This window comes from Megalops cyprinoides, chromosome 7 (genome assembly GCF_013368585.1).
Source record: "Megalops cyprinoides isolate fMegCyp1 chromosome 7, fMegCyp1.pri, whole genome shotgun sequence".
Lineage (NCBI taxonomy): Eukaryota > Metazoa > Chordata > Actinopteri > Elopiformes > Megalopidae > Megalops > Megalops cyprinoides.
In genome coordinates, this window is record NC_050589.1 from 35,305,966 (window position 1) to 35,328,714 (window position 22,749).

Sequence of the window (22,749 nt, forward strand, 5' to 3'; positions counted from 1 at the left end):
TTATAGCTGAGGTCAGTGGTGCCATCATTTTCTATTTGATAGTTTGATGCCTATTAATTGATGCCTACACACATGTTCACTGTAGTCTTCCTTAGAATAGTCTGTTTGATAGTTATGTACTTCTGTAGTTGTCATAAAATTAGTAGAGGAAACACAGTCATATTTGTTTATATAAATTTCTACATTTCACACTTGAATGGTATTCAATGTCATATTCATAGATGTACTGTAGGCTCCAAACAAGTTTACATGTCTGAAGTGGGATCAGGTACATCACATCTTTCTAACACAAATACACTGTCCTCACATTGGTGACAATGCTCCGTGGAATAGGCATGGTTTAGACACAGACAGGTTATTTGCACGAACAGAGTACCAACATGACCTTTGTCTCCTTTCTCTTGGTCAGAACAGCCTCCCTGTTTGCTTGTTATGTCTAGGATACAACATAACTTCCACATTTTAGACACATAATTGATATTTGTGGACATCCCAAAAAAATAAAAGTTGAACGTCAGTTTTTTTGCTTGTTTTGTAGTTTTTTTCCCAGTTGTTTGTATATACTGGAGCAGAGGTAGTCTAGTAGCCTACACCATAATTGTCTTGGCATATTTTCATGGCAGAAAATCACCCGTCTACTCTCTGCCCAGGACATTTCTCGTAACTTTCTGCTTTTCTGTTAAATATGAGACACTAAAGCAATGTTTCGGTAGTTGATAATCAAGCGCCAGATGTTACTGAAATATATGGTAGCCCTGCCCTCATCGATTCGCTATAGCATTATTGCAGCGCGGCACACGCAAGCGGCTACAAGATCTCGACTGTCGAGTGAAGTAACGTGAACCTAAATTCCGGTATACAAAGGAAACGTCTGATTGTCCTCTTCCTGAGTAGATTTCTCCTATTGCTACAGCCGTCGGAAAATATGGTGAGTAACGTAGTTTTTTAATCAATTTACCAACTATTTCATTGCTTTTCTTGCATAGGCTATTTCCTTGGAATGATGTCGCGGTCAGACACCACGCTTTTTAACCCTTCTGTTTCAAATCAGGATTCCGTGTAACAAGACGGCTGGTGTTGTGGTTATACGTACAAATAAGCAAAATTCAAAGCTTTAAAGGCAAAGGATTTTCGTGTAATGGCATCGGCTACAAATCAATAAATCGCGTTCTTAAGTGTATTAAATTCATATAATTTGCGTTTGAATGGTATACTGTTATGTATGGAATCATAAACAAGGGTGGCTCATATCACATGATCTGCTTTAGGCGGACACACAATTTTAAAAACCGGTTTCGTTTGAGTGAACAATTTGGAGAAAATTGCAATCGCCTGTATTTAACATGCTTATTATATTTACATGAACCTGTGTCCAAGCCGCAGTGCGGCGTCGTTACTTATTTACAGTAGACCTCGTTACCCCTGAGTTGGAGAAAAATGCTATACGATCCAAATCGAACATTCTCGATTCATGTCCCCCCAAATTCTTGCGGTCTATTGAGCACGCCTCGGATGCAGCATGCCTTTTTGTTTTTTGAGGGAATCTTGTTCATTGTTCTTTGTATTTGCCATTAGCGGAAATGTTAAGTGTACCGTTATACTCCCTCACGGCAGATGTTAACCGAGTCAAACAGACAAAAGAAAAATGCCCAACCCCCTCCATCACATACCCTTGTGTTCCCTTTTACTTGGGTGCTCACTCCCTCCACCTTGCTGACAGTGTACACTATGGGTGGAGCAGCAGTGAACCCACCTACTGCACACTTTGCCAGCAAGGTTAGAGTGGGGGATTTTTTTGGTATTTGCAACATACCATGGGTAACATGACAAACGAATTGTTTACACATGTGATAAACTCTCAGACAGGTGCATGAAAAGAGTCAGACTTTGCTTTTGTTTTACAGGATTAGGTTTCAATTTCCAGTTAAGTACATTAAAATTAGTTTCATTAAAAAGCACCATAGGGTGATTATATGATAAAGAAAACCCTAATCATCCCAGTTTTTGGCTGGATGTCTAGTCCAATGCGTGTTTAAATCTGTCCAGCAGAGGCCATCAGATGTGTTGTACATTTGGTTTTATAGGTGTCAGTGCTGGTCTACTGCATTTCTTACATTCTTTCTTTTTCCACAATAGTCTGTAGTTTTTACAGTAGTCTGTAGTCTGGACCTCAGTGGAGGTAGGGACATATGTAGAACATCAGAACAGTTGTGCCATGGTGTAAAATTGCCTCAGGTTAAAGTTGCCAGCTCATGATGACCCAGTGTCTGTATTTAAGTCATTCATCTTAGCATTTCCCCCACTGATGACTTGAGAGGGGACAACAGCACAATCAATACTGAAGTTGCCATGGGGATGGGTTGACTATTGTGGGGTTCTTTATTTTTACTCCATCCCCTCCCCCTTCCTTTCAGACGAGTCATGCACATGGTGTTTGAAATGGGTAGCTGTGGGCGGGATGGCTGGAGGGGCAGTGCTGAACAGCTGTCTGCTGCTCTGCCTGGGGTAGCCTTGTATATTGACTCCTATTCTTATTCCATGGCCCAAGGCAGCTGCACCCATCTCTTCCGGGATAGAGTGACCCCTGCTTTGGACACCATAACACAGTTCAATGGTGTACAGTAACGCTGGAGTGTACCGGGTCATGTGGACTGGTCTGTGGTGAGGGGGTTATTGGAACTATTAGTATTTTATTCAGAAGGTCAGGCTCTACAGAGCACCAGCCGTACGTTAGTGTGTGATGCATATGACTGGAAGCGTACAGTGTTAAAATCGCGGTCTGTTCTGAGATGTTAGCCTCGGCTAGCATTGCAAATCGCACCGCCTGAATTGTATGAGAACAGGTCATGCTGAGTCAGGCCTTTATGCAGTCGAGGAGACAAGAGACGCCATGGTGCACGTACCGAGAACACTGCAAAGATGAGGTAATGCTTGACAGTGAAACACTACCCTGACTTGAAGCTGTTACTGCCCAGATAACAGTCTACATATCCACTGCTGTGGAGCAATAGGCCCACTCATAGAAGTTTATAGAAGGCTACTGATTTGGGCGATACAATGCGATTCCTCAGCTCCCTTCCTCCACCACAAATGGTACTGTATTCAGCTCTTGAAAGTCTTGTTGCCTAGCAATGGAAATTGCTATGCTGAGCAGGGGCGCAGCCATGTGAGAGCACGTGCAGGTCCCTTGTGTAGGGTGGAGGAGGAGATGGGGGTGGGGAGAAGGGGGGAGTGCAGCGTGATCTGTCATTGTGGGTTTTGCTTGCCCAGTGCAGACTGCAGTGCAGGGCGGTGCCTCTCTCCTGCTTACTCGCTCCCAGAAAAAAGTGTGCTCTGCAGAAATGCACCTTGTAGCTCAGTAACTCATCCCAACTCTCATTTGGCTTCTGGTCCTCTTTATTGCTTGGCAGAGTATTCAGTGTAGCATTTTAGTTATAGGCTGGATGGCTGAGAGATCATTTAGGGTCTTACAAAATTGTGAGTAATAAAGGCATAGTGTGTGTGTTTCTCTGTTCCATTTGAACTGCGGACACAATGAAGACTTTATTTGACACCAGTGCACCAGAAAACAGTGACCCACATTTCCCTTGAACGTGAGCCACTTGACACAATGGAATTAGCCTTTGGTATTTGCTGAATCACACCAGTGGTCTGTGCTGTAGCAGCAGTGGGAATGCCTAGCATTTTCAAGTCATCTTCCTCACTGACTCAGACCCTGATCAAGCAAAGTAAACAGGCAAATTCACTACACATGAAACAGTCTTTTAACGTGAAACAGTCTTTTATGAATGTTTCATTTGAGTTTGGGCTAAAATCAACATTATCATAGATATGAATGCCATGGTCACAACTGTGGGTTACCTCTTGTGAATAATTTTGTTAAATTTCAAACAAAATTTGCTTTTCTCCCTGTCTCCAGCGTGAGTGCATCTCCATCCACGTGGGCCAGGCTGGTGTCCAGATTGGCAATGCCTGCTGGGAGCTCTACTGCCTGGAGCACGGCATCCAGCCGGATGGGCAGATGCCCAGTGACAAGACTATTGGAGGAGGGGACGACTCCTTCAACACCTTCTTCAGTGAGACCGGAGCAGGCAAACATGTCCCTAGGGCTGTGTTTGTGGATTTAGAGCCTGCAGTCATTGGTAAGATCACAGCTTCCCCTTGGACTGGACAGGGGGATGTCATGGTGCGGTGCTTTCCAAACTGCCTGCTCCTGGGTCCATTTTCTGAACTCCTCTCTATGTGTCTCCTCAGATGAAGTGCGCACTGGGACCTACCGCCAGCTATTCCATCCTGAACAGCTGATCACTGGCAAAGAAGATGCTGCCAACAACTACGCTCGCGGGCACTACACCATTGGCAAAGAGATCATCGACCTGGTGCTGGACAGGATCCGCAAGCTGGTGCGTATCTCTACGAGGCCTGTAAAGCTGAGGGGATCTCATTAAGCTACCATTAAAATGCATAGATTGGTATATTTAGTTTTTTCTCAAGCAGTTATATTACTTCTCTCTCTCCCCAGGCTGACCAGTGCACTGGGCTCCAGGGCTTCCTGGTCTTCCACAGCTTTGGAGGTGGTACTGGTTCTGGTTTCACCTCCCTGCTGATGGAACGTCTGTCTGTTGACTACGGCAAAAAATCCAAGCTGGAGTTCTCCATCTACCCAGCTCCCCAGGTGTCCACAGCTGTTGTGGAGCCCTACAACTCCATCCTGACCACCCACACCACCCTTGAGCACTCTGATTGTGCCTTCATGGTTGACAATGAGGCCATATATGACATTTGCCGTAGAAACCTAGATATTGAGCGCCCTACCTACACCAACCTCAACAGGCTCATTAGCCAGATTGTGTCCTCCATCACAGCCTCTCTCCGATTCGACGGTGCCCTCAATGTTGATCTGACAGAGTTCCAAACCAACTTGGTGCCCTATCCCCGTATCCACTTCCCTCTGGCTACCTATGCTCCAGTTATCTCTGCAGAGAAAGCTTACCACGAGCAGCTCTCTGTGGCTGAGATCACCAATGCCTGCTTTGAGCCGGCCAATCAAATGGTCAAATGTGACCCCCGTCACGGCAAGTACATGGCCTGCTGTCTGCTGTACCGTGGTGACGTGGTACCCAAAGATGTGAATGCCGCCATCGCCACCATCAAAACCAAGCGCACCATCCAGTTTGTGGACTGGTGTCCCACTGGTTTCAAGGTTGGCATCAACTACCAGCCCCCCACTGTGGTTCCTGGTGGAGACCTGGCCAAGGTACAGAGAGCAGTGTGCATGCTGAGCAACACCACTGCTATTGCTGAGGCCTGGGCCCGTCTGGACCACAAGTTTGATCTGATGTATGCTAAGCGTGCATTTGTGCACTGGTATGTGGGTGAAGGTATGGAGGAAGGAGAGTTCTCTGAGGCCAGAGAAGATATGGCGGCCCTGGAGAAGGATTATGAAGAGGTTGGTGTCGACTCCATTGAAGGTGAAGGAGAAGAGGAGGGAGAGGAATACTAAAATTGATTAATTCTCCAATCAAGTCAATCATTGTAGCATGTGCATCAGTTTTTCCTAGAGTTATGTAGGAAATGGCAAGGTAGTGATGCCATAAGGGTATATCTATTGTCTGTTAGTGCCAGAAATGGTAAGGGAAATGTGGTGTGGTCTTTTCCAGAAATAATGTGAGTCTCATGTGAATGGTTTAACTTTTCACAATTAATATCTGTAAACCTCACGTTTAATGAATGTGCCATTTTGACATCTCATCTTTAAAATGTGATATGTAATAAAGAATATGGGTATTGTTAAGAATGTTGTATTGTTTTTCTTACACCTTTATTCACAAGGTGCATGACAGGAATTGCTAGATGGTGACAGGTATTTGGATGGACAGGTCAGCTAGCAAATATGTTAACTCAGCTAGCTGTCCATCTGATGTACATCCATAAAGATGCATTATGTGACATGGTAGCATCATAAAAATAATCAGCAATGTTCTCCAGGTGACCATTGTTGCAGTTTTCAATCACAATGCAAGGCTTTTGTGTTTAACAACTACCAGTTGATTATGAATTAATTATGAATATGAATAAATGGAGATCATATAATCTCAAATGGTCTTTGTTACAACACATCAGCCTCAATAATTTAAAGCAGTATGCTGTTAACTTAAAAAGATATATACTGCCCTTATTTGGACCCCCTATAGAGCAAATAGTTGAAAAATTACAGTTCCTGCGTTAACATGGCGGTCACCTAGGTCTGCTAACCCGTCAGGCAGTTCTACAATGTGTTCATTTAGTAAAGTGCGCCCCCTTGTGTTTATAGCACGTAATTTAAGGTAAAATGAACTTGCGCTCCTTTAGAAAAACGGTGAAGGTCAAAACTCCATTCTGAAAGAATTCATATCGTGTCGAAAAGTAGTTTTTACTGATGTAGCATTAATAAAGAAGAACCATAAAAGGTATTTTTCTTAGCAAGGAGACCTACGGACTAGAGTCTCATAAATCTCCACAGTGTTAATTATATGCAGTTTGTTCACATATACTGTCATTTTATTTTTGTGAGGGGGGAAATAAAATAACTGATGTCAAACTTAATTATGAAGTGAAATTATGAGTGAAATTAAGCACATCACAAAACACTTGTAATACTGTATGATGTGGTGTGATGTGTTAATTGATGGCAAATATGTTTTTTTTCTTAATTTTTGAGATGAAAATGGAGGACTTCACTTATCTCAAAGATTGCGCCTGAAATAGAAGGATAGTTTCACAATCCTGTGACAGTAAGAAATGGCAGAGTTTATAGCAAGCAGGAAGGACAGGGTAAGATTTGGTACCGCATGCAAAATAAGTTGGTTCTGGATATTTTATTAGAAAAAGTATTAATGGACAGACCACTTTAATTCATTGTGCTTAAATATGCCCCTGTGTTTGGGGATAAAAACAATGACAGTTTGACAACTACTTCTAACACTATAATGCTAAAAAAAAAACAAAATTGGGAAAACGCAAGTTAAGAAACCTGGGCTGAGAGTGGCGAACAACATTTCTATTGCTACCATAAGATAAAACACAAATTACCGAACCTACACATTTTCTGTAAACTTTCACCTTGATACAAGAAAAATATCCTTAGCTAAAAAGAGGCTTCTATTCTATGCATCAAAAAGCTAGCAAAATACAATTTATAAACTTCTTTCAAGGATTAAAAGATGGAAATTGCTTCCCTTGCTTTGGCTGGCGGCTTGAGATATGATTCTAGATTTTTTTGTCACTTATACTGAAAACAAAAATTGTGTAAATGGTGCACTGTTTCAGCAGATGTTTGGCAGTGGAGTGCATATTTGGAGTGGAGTGCAATATGTGTGTCTGTGTCTATTCCCATTCAGCTCAGACCACTCTGCCTGGGGGCACTGGCTGGCTCTTTCTAGCTGTCTGTCCAGTCAGCAGGTTCCATATCAGCATGGTCACAGAGGATGTTCCACAACTGTGAGGAACTTCTTGGAATGCAGATCCAATAGTTGGGTCCTCTTTCAGTGGTTGGTAGTCTTTAAAGTGCCTGATCGAAGAAAAAAAAACAAAAATGAGCAATTTTATCCTTGCAATGACTGTAATTTCTGAATAACTCATGAATTTTAGTAATGATGGAATTCATGAGTTATTTTCAAGTATGGTATGATGGATTTCTGTGATAATTTGCTATTTGACACACACACAGGACAGCACAGAATGAGAAGGTGCAATATGTTGTGGGGTGGGGGATTTGGCTCACCTGTAAGTGAAAGCAACTGCACCAATAGCAACTGCGAGGATCACAAACACTAAGACCATGGCCACAGTACCTACAGTGGAGCTGGAACCTTCAGCAGAAAAACATATAGAGGTGAGCCAGATAGCATATATTCAAATTCATCCTGGCTGACTGACAATGCTCTAATTGTACATGATATAGTTATATTTATTTCATTTCAATAAGTCATGAGAATGATTCCATGGACACTCCCCGAGACTTTTTATTGAAGTCAGAGAAAGCACTGACAAAGAAGACATTGACAAGATGTTGGAGAAATCAGTCAGCAAATACATTCACAAGCATGTATGCATATGTGTGCACACACAGGCATCCACACAGAAACGAATCAATACGCATAGATGCAGACTCACCCATGGTCACCCTGACCCTGGCGCTGCTGACTGCCAGACTGACGTTGTTGGTCAGAGACACGTTGATGCAAAAGATGCCGGCGTCGTTGAAGACCTGCTGCAGGATGAGCAGGCAGTCGGCCGAGGGCGTGACGGCGTTACACGTGGTCTGCATTGGCACGCCGCAGTCCGCGCCCGACACCACCGTGCACACCTGCGTCGGCAGACTGGTGCAGAAGGAGGGAGGGGAAGGAAGCGAGGCAGAAATCAGAGCTAAAAGGATGCAGTTCACTGGAAGGCACCATTAACCAATTCCCAAAAGCATCTGGGGAATCTTGGAGGCGGAGCATTGTCTGGCTATCTGACACCTCCACAGGCAGCCCCAAGAGGTGTCCAGGAACTCACCTTCCTTGGCAGGTGACAGTGAGATCCACAGTGTTTTGCTTCACTGTGGCAATGTTTGCCATTTGCACAATCTCCACTCTCTCAATGCCCTCTGAAAGAAAAGATAGATAGAAACAGGGGTCGAAGACTGAGGAATAGCATCCCACACAGTCAGACTGGTCAGGCAGGACATCGAGCCACAGGGGGCATTAGACTCACGGACGATGTCCAGGTCAGCCGAGAAGGACCCATAGCGGTAAATAACACAGTCACTGTTTGCAGGTGCAGCAGGGGCCTCCCGTTTAACCACCACCACTGCAGCCTGGCCTTCCAATGTGCCTGTGTCCTCTTCCTCTGGCCCTGCAGATGACAGGAGAGATAGTGGCATGTCAACACAGTCTGCACCCACGGGTAATTCATAAACGAAGGAAGCATTTAACATGTTCTGTGGATGAGAAAAGACGCTCTTCAGGTAACTCAGGCAAAAAATACTCAACTTGTAATTGTCTTTGACTGTACTATTATTATATATTATATACTATCATCATAGGTTCATTGGGTATAAAGTCAATAAGTTTTTGAACCCTGTGGAAAGTACTTTGTTGGACTTGGATGCACCAAGCACATATCAAGTGACTGCCCCTTCAAAAAACCGATTCACAAATCCTTGCATGTCTCATTTTCTCAGTGAGCAGCCGTAAATGCCTTTTAAAAAGTTTTTTAAAGTCACCTGTGATTGGCCCGTTGGCTGCCTTGGATGACATGTCTGTTATGACTGCGGTGGCCGAGGTGGTAAGAATGACAGGGTCTACAGGGGCGTCTGGGGCCTCCCGGGCCACCACTGCGGCATCCTTGACTTCAGCAGGGGGGGCAGTGACAGAGCCTGGGTCCACAGGAGGAGACGTAGTCGCTGAGGGAGGGAGGCCTGCTCTGCTCTCTCCTGCGGCTGAGGCGGCCGCTGTCACCAGAGCAACAGAGGCATCAGCTGAGCCTTCTCATGAAAACATCACAATAACAGGCAAATGACAGGGATATCAGAGCATGCAATGTTACCGATTTACTGATTACCCATTGTCTGAATGAAACTATAACATCATGTCTAACCTTAAAAATGTGCAAAAGAACTTCTGCAAACCTTGGAGAATTGGATTGACAGGTGTGTAGACAAGGATCATAACAAACAGCTCATGCTGAGACACAGACAATTCTCTGTGCTAATTGGTCAATGATATGGTAAATGTCTTGTGAATGATATGTAACTGTGACTTGTCTTTTCACTGCTTTATTTTCTCTTATATTTCTTTCTTTTGTCATTGCCTGCTCTGTTATGGACTAATGAATGCCTGTCAACTAAAATGTTAGCGCTTGTTTAATATCTTTGAAAAAACTGGCAGTGTTATATCTGTTATACAGTATCTGAATCACATTCAAGAAAAGCATCAAACATGTAAATTTTTGTACAAATCACTGCTTTTTAAAAGACATGAACTGTGTAGTCTTCACTTCTCACTGACGTTATGTTCCTGCTTAATTCCAACCAATATAAAAGGCAAAAGAAATGCACCTGTGCTGCCTCCCTGTGCTGGGCCGGGGGGCATGGAGGTGACTGGGGTGGAGGTGGCTGCGTTGACAGGGGTGGAGCAGCCAGCCTTGGGAATCACAGCTTGCAGGACCAGCTTGGGCTGAAAGGAGCCGGTGGAGATGTAGGTGTGAGTGACAGTACGGTCCCGGGAGATGAGGGTGCCACTGTTGTCGCCAAAGTCCCAGTTGAAGGTGATATCAGAGTGGCTCAGGTACCCACTGGGGTCGTGGAGGCTGATGACGAAGGTGATGCCTCGGTTCAGAATGAAAGTCTGATCGGCCTCATTAACATCATTCACCTGAGAGAGTGACACTGCGAAAGGGATCTGGTCTGGGGGTGGGGTGGGGGTGGGGTGTGTTGGGAGGTGGGGCAGAGGGAGGAGAGGTTCAGTTTATACTTCAGTAATGACTTGATGAAAGTGACATTCTACAGAATAGGAAAAGGTATCCACAATGAAGGTCTACACAATCGTTGAACTACTGGATTCCAATTTTCAATCAGTTCCATGGGTCCACGATTACCTGTGATGGAGAACTGTGTGCAGGCAAAACCCAAGGGAATGAACTTCTCTTTGCTGCGGATGTGATAGATGACAACCTCCATATTGTAGGAGCCAAGAGGCACATCATCTGTGCCAATGGTCAGGGAGGAGGAAGGGCCATCAGCAACCTGCCAATAATGACCTGGGAGGAAGAGCAATGCAAATTGAGACAAAAAGCAGGCCCTCAGTCTTGCTTTTGTGTCCACTGTTAACAACATAATCTCTGTATCTGGAAACAAACAGGTTTGCCCAGACTCAAGAACAGATTTGAACAAATATATAGGTATCATACCCCAGGTCTTCCACACATACACATAGTGTGGTTTCCTGCCAGCAATTGTGTTGAAAGGTGTGCCATCTGGAAAGACACCATCCCATTCGTCCAACAAGTCGTGGTCTGGGTACACAGCCTGACCCTGGTAATAACTTGTGTCTGGGGACACAGAAGAAACCATTTTCAAACAATTTGAGATTTGACTATTAACGGTCATCAACAATTGGCTGTTGATGTGGGCAGGTACTATCAAGATCATAGCTCACTACCAATTTGTCTTGGGAGCGCACACTCCATTCTGTGGCAGTGACCTTAACTGTTCGTATCTCTGTTGCAGTAGTTACGCTTACCCTGCCTACCCACAAGTCAGTACCATGTTTTACCACTAGAGGGCATCAAATGGGGTGAAGAGTGAACAAACTTAGATTTGCATTGCTTCAGCTACCTTGAGGCAGATATAGGCAGATACCATTTGTTTTGGTGAGTACACAGAGACACATATGCTCTCAGTCAGTGACATAGTCACAGAGAGCACCATGGCATCCCTTGTGGGAAACACTCACTGTTAATTATGCAGTCCTCAGCCCACACAACCTGACCCTCTGGAAGGACCATCTGGTTGGGTGGGAAGCGGATCTGTATGTTGAAGGTGGTCTTGGCACCAGTGAGGGTTGGTGCATCGTTGCTGATGTCAAATGTCACCTCTCCACCTGGTTTTCAAGGAGACGCACCAGCTCAGTGACAGAACAGGTGAGGTACAGTCACCATACCGTGATTTCAAGGCATGGTTTGCTCGGGGTTAACTACACCAGCACCTGATAAGCTTTTTTGCCATACCTAATTCACTTCTCTAAATGAGTTGTCAATGAATTATTGAAATATATTTTTCAATCATGCTTGCTCTGTCCCACTGCATCAAGCACGCAAAAATGACTGATACTTAAGTAAGTAGGTTTTGTATATTGAACATGCATAGCATCTATATTAAAATCATATTTTTGACTTAAACTGAAAAGAAGGACAAAGAGTAAGGGTGAATGCTAATCGCAAATGCAGTTAGTGATAATGTTGACCTGTCCAGCTATCTCGGTGCCGGGGGTCCCCATCTTGCCACACAGGGTACATCTGAGAGTTCCAGGAGCTGTACCGTGTGAATTGGATTCTGGACTCTAAAGTAACAAGACAACAGAGAAAGGGATGAGCAAGAAAGAGTAGAGAATAGAGATTTAGACAGAAAGAGGGAGCGCATTGAAAAAATATGTTTTGAGGAGCAGCTTCTTATTTACTGTTTGTCATTCCTTCTTTTATAAAATGTCTGGAATATTGGTTCATGCCCTCATGAAATGTCTACAAAAGGTTGACAACAGTTTATGAGAGGAGTAGATCTCAAGAGCAAAATATGCCCCTCCCTGGTAACATTCAACCAACTGGGGAGATGGGAGGCAGGAGGATGAATGGAATGCAATCTGTGAATGGACCTGGGGCTTGTGGCACAATTACAGGGGAGTGGAAAGGCTGTGGTAGTTCCAGATGCCCTGATCTACCCTCAACTCGACCATGTGACCATCATCTGAGCCTGTGTAGCAGTAATCCAGAATTATAAAAATCAGAGGAGTGGCTCTCTTCTTCTGCCCCACTTCCTCCAGTGTCTGGGAAGAAAGGCACGTGTGCCATATGTGAACCAGCACTTGCACAAAGGCATTAAAGCAATGACGCTAGCTCTCAGGGTCACAGCATTACCCTATGTGAATAGGTTGTTCACTGTCAGAGCTGAAGCATTACTTTGATCATAGGATTGTATTATTTTTACAATGTTATGCTACATTATGTGACATATCATAGTTGATGTACATATTAAGTTCATATTCATAATATTATATTTCAAATACATGTGCAATATACAGTCTAAAGGTCTTGCATCTGTTACATATTTTTCCTAATTTGTTGACTGGCAAACCCCATGCAGCAGCAATACTAGTGGCAGTAGTCCTAGAGTTAAGAGCATTTAAACAGTTAATTGCATTTTGGATAACTGCGTGCTTTTTACTGCACAATATACTTCTGGTCCACTTTTAATCCAATTGATTTTACTTACTCCTGTCTTGTGCCTACTCTGGTTAATATATTTATTCCCTCCAGTCAACTGGATTATAGGGAATAATGGAGCTATAACAACTGCTCACTCATTGCAGATTCTACATCACTGAAATACTTTATAATGTGTGATTGTATCCATGGATAATCATACAAAATGTATCTACACATATACTTCATTTTACATTTTTCAGTGGTGCAACTAACTAAAATGTTTCTTTAAGACGACTGAAAACCCTTTCTGCAGACCTTTAACCTTTCAACAGTCAAGTTCTGCACACGGAATCAACACATCCATACTCATGGATTTATGTACTTACTTGCTGCTGCGGTTGAAAACACTGCCAGTATGAAGGCAAAAAGAATGGTTCCCATTTTCTGCATCTGTGTGTCCTCCTCCTCTCTTCCCTCAAAATGAATCTGTTCCCTTTTCTGAGTTTCCGGACCCAAGCGCAATTTCTTACAGAGTCGAATCAATGTGATTCCCTGGCTCCTTAAATGAGCACCATTGGCCTCATTTCCATAACCACTCCTCTCACCTCTAACACTGCTGTCACTAAAGAAGCCATTCCCACTCTATTCCATCACACACACACACACACACACACACACACTCACTCACTCTCACACATGCTTACACACACGCTCACACACACACACATACACACACACACACACACACACACACACACACAAAGCACATGCATGCACAGATATTTGCAAAGAATTGGATACTGTATTACATACTATCACATAGTTCCCATCATAGCTAGGCTCAAATTTCAGAAATGAACTTAGCCATTACCTTGGAACACTATCTTTAACTACAAAGCATGATGTTTTGCTGCAACAGTGGCTTCAGTGCAACAGTATTTTCAGGATCAGTTAGAATACAGACTCAATTGGTTATGCATTTGTAGGAGAAGCTCTCACTGATTTACATGAATGGAATTGTTTCTACAAGTTGTCTAAGTGGGCTAATCTGTATTAAGTATGCCAATATGATTATGTATTTGTTATTATTACACATTTGCTTGGCAGGAAGCTTTATCCAGCTTGATTTACACAGCTTACATTACCCATTTACATAATGAATATTTTTTGAAATGATCACGGTTAGGCAATTGTCTCAGGGTTACAATAGCAGCACCCCAGTAGTGAGCTGAGCACATTCTGCTTACAAAACCGTTTTTTAATCCATTACATAAGACTGTCACTCCTTAGATGGTTAAGATGCTGTTAGAATTCAGGGACAACAGAAAAACATCTCAGGAAAATACCAGTGGCATGATGCCATCATCCCCATAGGTTTGTCAATTTTAGGAACTTATAAAAAGAGAAACATTATGTTTTTAAACACATCCCCTTCAGGCCAGCAGTGGGGCACAGTGGTAAGGAGCAGGGCTCATAACCCCAAGGTTGCTAGTCGAATTGCTCATTGGGGTATTGAAGTTGAACCCTTGGGCAAGATGCTTAAGCTGAATTGCTTCAGCAAACCTCCAGCTGGATCAATGGATAAGATGTAAAATAATAAGCTTTGAAAGCAGCTTTGGATAAGAGTGTCTGCTAGGCGGGTGATTTTGTTGTAATTGTGATTGTGGTATTTTTGAGTAATTTTGTTCCTCTCCTCATATTTCAGAATAAAATATATTTACAACGGGCATTTAATGGTTTTTACTGCTCATATTCATTCAATATATACATTAAAGCACAGGGCAGTAATGTCTCAAATCAATCATTTATTACACTTCTAGCATTGGTGATGAAACTGACACCATGCTGATGGTACACTATATAGATACAAAAATTGATTCATTTATCAGAATAGCTCTGTATAATTTGTGAGAAACTAGATATGACTATGTCTATAACTTTCCCTGTGTGGTGGCAAGTGAAGAATGTACTTCTTGTTTGGGCAAAAACTTAATCAAAAACAACAATGGGCATGGTAATGGTACCCTTTTCATTTGAAAGCATTATGGAAAACCTCACAAACCAAAGGGAAATGTGTGTGTGTGTGTGTGTGTGTGCGTGTGTGTGTGTGTGTGTGTGTGTGTCTGTGTGTGTCAGAAGGACACTGTAGGTCCATTTATCCTGGCGTTGGTCAAGGCTTTGGCACAGCAGCACATGTGACTACTCATGTGCTAATGAAAGTACATGGCCAACTAAATCCCCAGTCCCCAAGCACCTGATTGACCATGCTGTAGACTCCCCTAAATATAGGTCTTTGTGTCTTGGGGGTAGGAGGGCTCAATCAGGCACTATCAAGCAAACCTATTAAATTCCAGTATGGACATTCCACCAGTGCAATGGTAGAATGATAGTGCAGTGTTTGTCCAATCAGATCAATGTTATGGACTTTCTGCATGCAATCCGTTAACCTGATATAACTGGCATTTTCAATGATTCCAGAATGAACACTGAAGAACAAATTAAAAGTTAGTAATACAGTACATAGAATACAAGAATCCATTAACTATTATATTCATAATGATAGCTGTTCCTCAAGCCACTGTATTGAGCAGTTATTTGTAGAATCCTGAACTGTAGTAAAGCTTATATTTCTATATGAGGAGGAGAATAACGTACCATTTCTTTGCACTGAATATATTAGAAGTAGAATGTTTGAATCCCCTCTCCATTTCTCTTTGTCTTTCAAGTAAATTGCTGTCTCAGTGACCTGCAACACCTGCTGCCATAAATGCTTATGTGTCAACTGCATGTCTGAAAGCAGTAGTATTTACAGTGGCATGGGCTCAAGAAAGAAGCCCTGTGGGACACCACAGTTCCCTGAAGACAGATGGAGCTTATAAAAATAAGGCCACTCTTACTGCTAGCTCAACATGATTTCCAAGATTCACCACATGGAAGAGGGAGGGAGGCCTTTCCTTTTAATTCTAACAACATAAAACACAGAACATCTTAATATCTAATTTTGCTTCTCCAAGATCATGAAAACAATGTAAGACAATGCTAAAATTCATTGAGCTGGACTGTTTCCTTAATAGCTTGCCAGCTATTTGCTAAAGCATTTGTTGCTGTTCTACCAATGTCATCGGCCTTGCTACAACCGCTGTGGCCCTTATTTGTGGGAGTTTAACCACTGTTGAATGAGGGTATGAAGTGTGATCAATCTGGTTGCAGTGTATCATACTTAGCTGACTAGCTATAAATGATACAACACCATGGAATCGATGTACACTTGCTTACAGTAGCTAGTGACGAGTAGCTAGTTTTTTTTTTTGGTAAGCTAGTAATCACACTCATTTACTGAGAGCCAGTGTGAAAACAGAGCAGACGTCTGACTTTCCTCCATCTAAATGCACCTCTTCATAATGATAGGAAAAACAGTCTATGTTTCAGACAGACACCTGACCGCTGGGTTTATTGGCCTGTGACTGATGGAAACCCCATTTGTTAAGTTTCTTCTAAATCATCTTTTAAATTTACTTAATTAGTCTACATCTCAGATCACAGCACCCCTCCCAAATCACACCACCTGGAATCTACCCTCTATATGCACAGATCCTTTTATGTCGACAGCTGTCCAAACTTCCTACAGCCTATCCATCGAAAAAGGTGTTAAAATCCATTCAGAGAGAACATAAAACACAGCAACCTCAGCCACGCCGTCGACAGGGGATGGATGTCGTATTTGAAAGGGGTGGCTGTGATGGCATGTGGCACAGCTATGAACTCAAACGTCCGGTTACAGACAAGCTCATGCATTCCTTTGCAAGTAAAACCAGTAAGTCACCATGGAATAAGGTTTATCTAACAAGTGGACGAGTGGGAGATTTTGTGTGGAATGCAAAGTTAATCAGGATTACTGCAGCTCTTGTGACTCCACAGTTCAGTGGGATTAAGGCCCCTGTCCTGTAAGTCGTAAAGTCACATTATAACAATCCTCACTAAATTCTCTTTGTATAACGGCGCATGCTGCCTTTTCAACCATAAACCTGTGGGGATAATAAAACATTAAATACCAATAGATAAAGGTGTGGATGGGCTGAGAATGGATTGGAAATTAAATATACCGTACACTGCAAACAATACATGCTGAAAGCCACACAGAATGACTGAAAACACCTTTACTTCTTTATATGACATTCACTAATATTTCACCGGAAGCAATTAAGTTTGCTAGTCTTGTAAACACATCATGATCATAATAATACACTGTGACAACAGACCAGAAGAAGCAGGGTTTCAATCAACACATGCTCAGGAAAGTCTAATGTGTAAGGTAATATAAATAAAAAGTAAGGCTCTCTCAGAGTTACAGAACTGAACTGGATACTATGTCTGGCTCTGTATCCCAGATAAAATCTAAATAAAGACAATAAAGTTATCCAGACTCAGCTGTGTCCATCCATTGGCTTAATTGTTATGAGTATTTTGCCAGATTGTTTCTAATGATGTTTAGATATGGTCATATGCAAGATGAATACTGATTACAATTTAATCCAGCTCACTGGGTGTTACTGCAGTACATCATATTGTGCGTTTTACACTTTGGAACAGTCTCCTTCCTGCTAATGTTGCTTTTCCCATCAACAAAAAATCCAGTATTAAATTTGAACAATTGACTTTCGTCAACCAAGGGGGCATGGCGATGACTCTTCATATGATTTTAACGGGTAAACTTTAGCTAATTTATGTAAAACTCTAAGGTTAGGTGGCAAGAGGGGAAAACTATTTCTACAGGGTTCAACATTACAGGAACGTCAAAACACCCTCTGTTTTATAGGGGTAGTTTTGTCACCCATCACTGTTGCGTGACCTACCGGCGAAATGTCTGTGAATGACGTCAGCAAATTTCCCTGCGCTAAAACGACGGACTGACGCCTCGGCTTAAATTTCATGTCTCGCGTTGTTATAGCATGTTGCTCGTAGTTGTACATCCAATCCTCGAACGTTTTTAGAGAAATATTCAGTAAAACGCAATGTCATTGGCTCGATCCACTGCTAGAGTTTGGGAAGCCTAAGATGGCGGAGGTTGTGGAACTGCAGAAATTGAAGGTAAGAAAGCAAATTCGATTCAACGCAACGTTCAAAAAATTTGCGTGGTTTTAAAGGGCACAACCCGGCCCGGGTGACATTATTAGTAAGCCACTAAACTGAGTGGCCAAATGCATGCGATTTGCCATCACTGAGTGTGCTGAGGAGTAGGTATGCCCGCGTGGGTAATTGTAGCATATGTTTATCGGAACCATGTAGTTAACAAACCGAAATGGTTTTTTTTTGCCATCTTTTGCCATCATTGGTCATTAATGTGTTGATTTACACTAATGCTGGCTGTAGGTGTAAGTAGCAGGTAACTATGAGACAAAGCACGATGAGACAAATGTAGAAAACAGTGTAAGTTATTGTTCTATGAGGGGTGTGTGAAGAAGACGATGAAGTCTGCTCTAAGGAAGATGGGTATCTATCTGGTCAGGTTAGTTATTCTTCCCTGACTTTTAAATGTTATTTCATTTTGGAAAAAAGGCATTCCCTAGTCAAGTAACTCCAGCGGCTACTAGGTCGTACTGTATTGTTACATTATATAGGTACCTGTTTCAAGACATGTTTACGTTTGTAGCATCGAATGCTGTGTTCCGCCTACAGAAGGCATTTTTTACGTTGTTGCCTCATCACAATCTTCTCTCTCCTCCAGTTGGCCGAATTGAAGCAAGAGTGCGCAGCGAGGGGACTGGATGTGAAAGGGAACAAAGCGGAGCTCATCTCAAGACTGCAGGCGTATCTTGAGGAACATGGTGAGGATACGATGCACCCCGTTACTCCGATTAAAAACAGTGTTCACTGCCACAGATTCATAGACTGAGATTCCTCCTGATTCCTACACTGTGCCCGGCGCATAGCTAACCGGAAGGAATTTTAAAATAATAGATAGTCGTAATGATTGTAATGACTAAACAGTCAATCAAAAGAGAAATTTGAATTTGACAGGGAGACACTAACATATCATCCATACATGAGGCTGTATATACAAACAAATAAGGGACCTTTTAACTGAAGTGTCCAGGGAAAGTTCCCTTCTTCGAAATTGAATTGAAATTGCAGGGGTTACTAGCCCAGCTCTTCAGTAACTATTTTTTGCTGTTGCAGAGGAAGATGTCAATGAAGAAGAGGTGCTGGGAGAAGAGCCTGAGGTAATCTTTCTGTTTTTAGACTTTCTTGTAGAACTAGTGTTAAACTGTCAGACTCCATCAGACTTGGAAAAGGTTGTGCAAGTTGTGAATACTACTAACACAGTATGACATTTGCTGAGGGAAACAGGGTCCCCATCAGAAACTTTGAGTCAGCGTTGAGTGGCTCAGTTAGAATTCTGCTATGATACTTCTTACATCTTTGAAGTTAATTTGGCTGTGGGAAACATGGATTTTCTGTCTATATATTATAATACTATTCAATCAAAAGCAATGTGAGTTGTTGTTGGGAGAAGGCAATTATTTTGCTCTTTGTGACTTCTGTGTGTAGGAATTACCCAAAGCAGAGGCACCTGTCAGAGAGAAACCGGTAAAGGCGCAAGCAGCTAATCCAGAGGAGTGAGTACTTTGAATTGGCTTCTGGGTGTGTTTTTCTGGTATGCAATTCATACAAAGGAAAGAATTAATGTCTAATCCACTTTTGTTTCTTTATATAAGTGGGTTGGGTATTCCCCATTTGAGGGATTCATGCATTGCATCATAGAATTATTGTTGGAGATAATTATTTTGATGTTTTGTAACAGTGCTGATATTTTGCCCAGTTCTCATGAGAAATCATGCATGCATGTTGTCACCAGTAGATGGCAGACTACATTCCCACCCCTGGGAAACAATTTGACTGCACTATGTTGTGCAGTTTTATAATAGGAAGGGGTGAGCAGCAGCTCTCCCCATATGCACTCATTTAGGTTGTGGAGGTTTGGCAGGGTAATCCTCCCCATCTGAAAATGTTTTTCTTCTTTTGTTTCTCATGTTTTAGGACCACTGAGAAGAAGGTGGTTAAAACCACCCCTCCAGTATCACTTGGTGAGGTAGGTTCAAACATAGGCAAAAATTCTAATTCATATAAATAACTTGACATGTGATTAATTTAAGCAGAATTTATGTGCCTACCCAGGCATTCTATAAAATACTGTTATTTTTATCTGCAAAAGATGCACTCACAAACTTAGAGTTAAATTCTTAGTATGCCCTGATACATTTATGGACTTTGATGTTTATTCAGAATGGATTCTGAAATATTTATTCAGAAAAATTTTTCATACTTCAAACTATGATTGTGAAAGTGCATTTAAAAACCATCATGATTTTTGGTATGCTATTCTGTGATATTCAAGACTCTTGTATAAGCACAACTCTTGTAGATTTATAAAGATATGTGTATGTCTTGATAGTGTGGGAGTGGTAACCAAATCTACTCAGCAAATAGAATACAAGTGCCAGTGTGCTTTACAAAAGCACTCATGTCCTAAAATGCTGACTATCATTGTAACTATGACTAGCCACAGTGACTTCCATGGTGAAGTTAGATTCCAAGCTATATATAGTATTGTGTACAACTGAGTAGTAATCCTATCTAAAAATTATTTGCAATGTGATAAAGTTTTTCCCTGTTTTCAAGTTTTATTACAAATGTGTGTGCCAAGTTTGAAGAACATCTGAGAGGATCATGCAGAAGGATTGTGCCACTCTTTGTTCTGGAATCATGAACGTGCACTCACTGGCATCTCTTGATCTGAACTGAAAGCTTTGTATACATTTCTCTCATGTGATCAGAGGTTGCAGAAGAGAGCAGAACGCTTCAATGTAGCGCCCTCTGCTGACAGCAAGAAAGCCATGCGTGCTGCCAGGTAAGGATTCAGGCAGGACAAGCGTTGCCGTTCAGTGATTAGAGTTTGGTTCGAAGACCCATTTTTGGGAGGAAAGTGATTGACTACATATGTAATTTTCCAGGTTTGGTTTGCCTGTTACTTCACCAGTCTCCTCCCAAGGTGAGTGCATTCTTATTTTAATCAGCATTATTGCTTATGCTGTAAACAGCATTAACATAGCTTTAGTTTTCAGTTACTTCTGTGAGAGAACTGGACTTGTTGCTCACTTTTTTATAGCGTGCTTTGATTTCTTTGTGTAATTAGTCATATGAAAGAGCTTTATTAATTGCTCAGAGATTTGTTTTGTTTTGTTTGTTTTTCCAGGTGCTTCTGTGACCAGCAAAGCAACTGTAAGAATTCAAATCCTTTATTTGTTCTGGACTGTTCCCCAGTGGCATTTTTAAATGGCCTAAGATGTATTTGATATCATGCATCTCAAAATCAAAGTCCAAAAGTTGTTTTTGTGAAGAATGCCATGCGACAGCATTACCCTTTCTCTACCTGTAAGGTCAACGTTGACATCTTGAAGAAGCGAGCCGAAAGGTTTGGGATGAACGTTTCTTCCATCTCCAAGAAGGTGAGCTGTATAGGTTGTTTCACCTTATTTAAAGGACATAAACAGCTGAAGTTATCAGGGGTTTTTATTTCTTGAGTTTTTACTTATGACTGCAAATTTTTATTTGTCAGTGTCGTTTCCAGGGCTACTAAAATCATTAGTATAAGTTGGAACAAAACTATAAGGCAAATCAAAACTCCAAGAGTTGGGTTCAAAACCGCTATTCTAGATGTTTATCCACAACTACAAAACGATGGTGGGGGGGTGATGTATTTTGTCTCTTATAGCCTGGTAAACAGGTATGTACCTGAGTAGAAGTGAAATACTTATCAAACTCTTGTCTGCTGTGTGCAAGGTTGAAGAAGATGAAAAGCTTAAAAAGAGGAAGGAGAGGTTTGGCATTGTTACCAGCGCAGCTGCTGTTGGAGATGACACAGAGGTATGAGATTTTTCCCACTTCAAGTGAAATTGGCTTTGAAATTATTTTTGGTTAGGTTGAACAACATCTAGTGAATACACAAGCGTTTTTAATCTCTGCTGTGCATACTCTGCGCAGAATCACTGATCTCTATATCTGCATCAGCTGATGTAGAAGACTCAGGGAGTAGTATGACCCATTGAGATGATTTAAAGATCTATGAATCTGCTCAGCAGTGATTAAAAAAAGCAAACAAAAATGTGCCATGCCCAATGATTGAAGGTAGGGCTGCCTTTGGGCTGGAGTCAGGCAGGAAATGAGATTTTGGACCTGTGAATGTTCTGGATTTGAGATGGATTGAAAGTTGGTCCAAGGGTATACTTTTAAGAATTTTGTTTTGTTTTGTTTGACTTGGGTGTGGATGTGTGGGGGGCTGCTTAAGGGATGAGGCATTGCATAATTGTTTATGAGTTTTGACAGAAACAGTGTTGGCAAAAGGTTTAACATGAGGACTGAAGAGTATGGGTGTTATTTTTTGCTTACATTTTTGGACTGTATTTAACTTCTTCATATTATATTCCAGGCAAAGAAGCGAAAGCGAGCTGAACGTTTTGGAAACGTATGAAGATAAATGCTAGGTGCAGATTACACTCTTTTTATTGTCTTACTTTTTTTTTACACCAGTTTTGCTTTTCATTTTAAAGCTAAATGTTTGTTTTTTTAAATGGCAACATACTGGGAACTTGATGAGGTGTTTATTCTGGAAGTGAAATGTATGCAATACTTTGTAAATTAAAAGTTTTTCAATTTTCAGAATTTGTGTGCTTTTGTTTATTGGTTGTGCAAGAGTGTTTTTTTTCATGGTTTAAAATCAGAATTGACTAAATCAAAAGGAATTAAAGA

General features: G+C 41.8%; 3 protein-coding genes across 3 annotated transcripts; 2 read left to right on the forward strand and 1 right to left on the reverse strand.

Moving 5' to 3' along the window:
* Positions 1-620: 620 nt before the first annotated feature.
* On the forward strand, positions 621-5,794 carry LOC118780131 (tubulin alpha-1B chain-like). Its single transcript, XM_036532453.1, has 4 exons — positions 621-928; positions 3,920-4,142; positions 4,255-4,403; positions 4,523-5,794. Exons 1-4 carry the CDS (start codon positions 926-928, stop codon positions 5,501-5,503), a joined length of 1,356 nt encoding a protein of 451 aa, XP_036388346.1. The 5' UTR covers positions 621-925; the 3' UTR covers positions 5,504-5,794.
* A 1,586-nt stretch (positions 5,795-7,380) lies between these two features.
* On the reverse strand, positions 7,381-13,383 carry LOC118780841 (melanocyte protein PMEL-like). Its single transcript, XM_036533558.1, has 12 exons — positions 13,329-13,383; positions 11,988-12,083; positions 11,478-11,624; positions 10,933-11,073; positions 10,621-10,782; positions 10,082-10,429; positions 9,248-9,475; positions 8,737-8,877; positions 8,539-8,629; positions 8,155-8,360; positions 7,763-7,850; positions 7,381-7,549 (listed from the first exon to the last, which is right to left on the reverse strand). The coding sequence occupies exons 1-12, from the start codon at positions 13,381-13,383 to the stop codon at positions 7,381-7,383; spliced, it is 1,872 nt and encodes a 623-aa protein (XP_036389451.1).
* A 4,502-nt stretch (positions 13,384-17,885) lies between these two features.
* LOC118781151 (SAP domain-containing ribonucleoprotein-like) lies at positions 17,886-22,594 on the forward strand. The gene is made up of 11 exons (XM_036534058.1): positions 17,886-18,030; positions 18,668-18,767; positions 19,120-19,163; positions 19,492-19,559; positions 19,981-20,032; positions 20,778-20,851; positions 20,955-20,992; positions 21,197-21,222; positions 21,381-21,449; positions 21,784-21,867; positions 22,430-22,594. The coding sequence occupies exons 1-11, from the start codon at positions 17,998-18,000 to the stop codon at positions 22,469-22,471; spliced, it is 630 nt and encodes a 209-aa protein (XP_036389951.1). The 5' UTR covers positions 17,886-17,997; the 3' UTR covers positions 22,472-22,594.
* The last annotated feature ends 155 nt before the right edge of the window (positions 22,595-22,749 follow it).

Coding starts and splice junctions, on each gene's coding strand:
- LOC118780131 (XM_036532453.1), top strand. Junction 4,143..4,254: donor TTTAGAGCCTGCAGTCATTG/GTAAGATCACAG, acceptor GTGTCTCCTCAG/ATGAAGTGCGCACTGGGACC. Junction 4,404..4,522: donor TGGACAGGATCCGCAAGCTG/GTGCGTATCTCT, acceptor CTCTCTCCCCAG/GCTGACCAGTGCACTGGGCT.
- LOC118780841 (XM_036533558.1), bottom strand. CDS start 13,383: ATGGGAACCATTCTTTTTGCCTTCATACTGGCAGTGTTTTCAACCGCA. Junction 11,074..11,477: donor TGAGGACTGCATAATTAACA/GTGAGTGTTTCC, acceptor CTGTGTCCCCAG/ACACAAGTTATTACCAGGGT. Junction 7,851..8,154: donor CAGGGTCAGGGTGACCATGG/GTGAGTCTGCAT, acceptor TTTCTGCTGAAG/GTTCCAGCTCCACTGTAGGT.
- LOC118781151 (XM_036534058.1), top strand. CDS start 17,998: ATGGCGGAGGTTGTGGAACTGCAGAAATTGAAG. Junction 20,033..20,777: donor CTCCAGTATCACTTGGTGAG/GTAGGTTCAAAC, acceptor TCATGTGATCAG/AGGTTGCAGAAGAGAGCAGA. Junction 21,450..21,783: donor TTTCTTCCATCTCCAAGAAG/GTGAGCTGTATA, acceptor GCTGTGTGCAAG/GTTGAAGAAGATGAAAAGCT.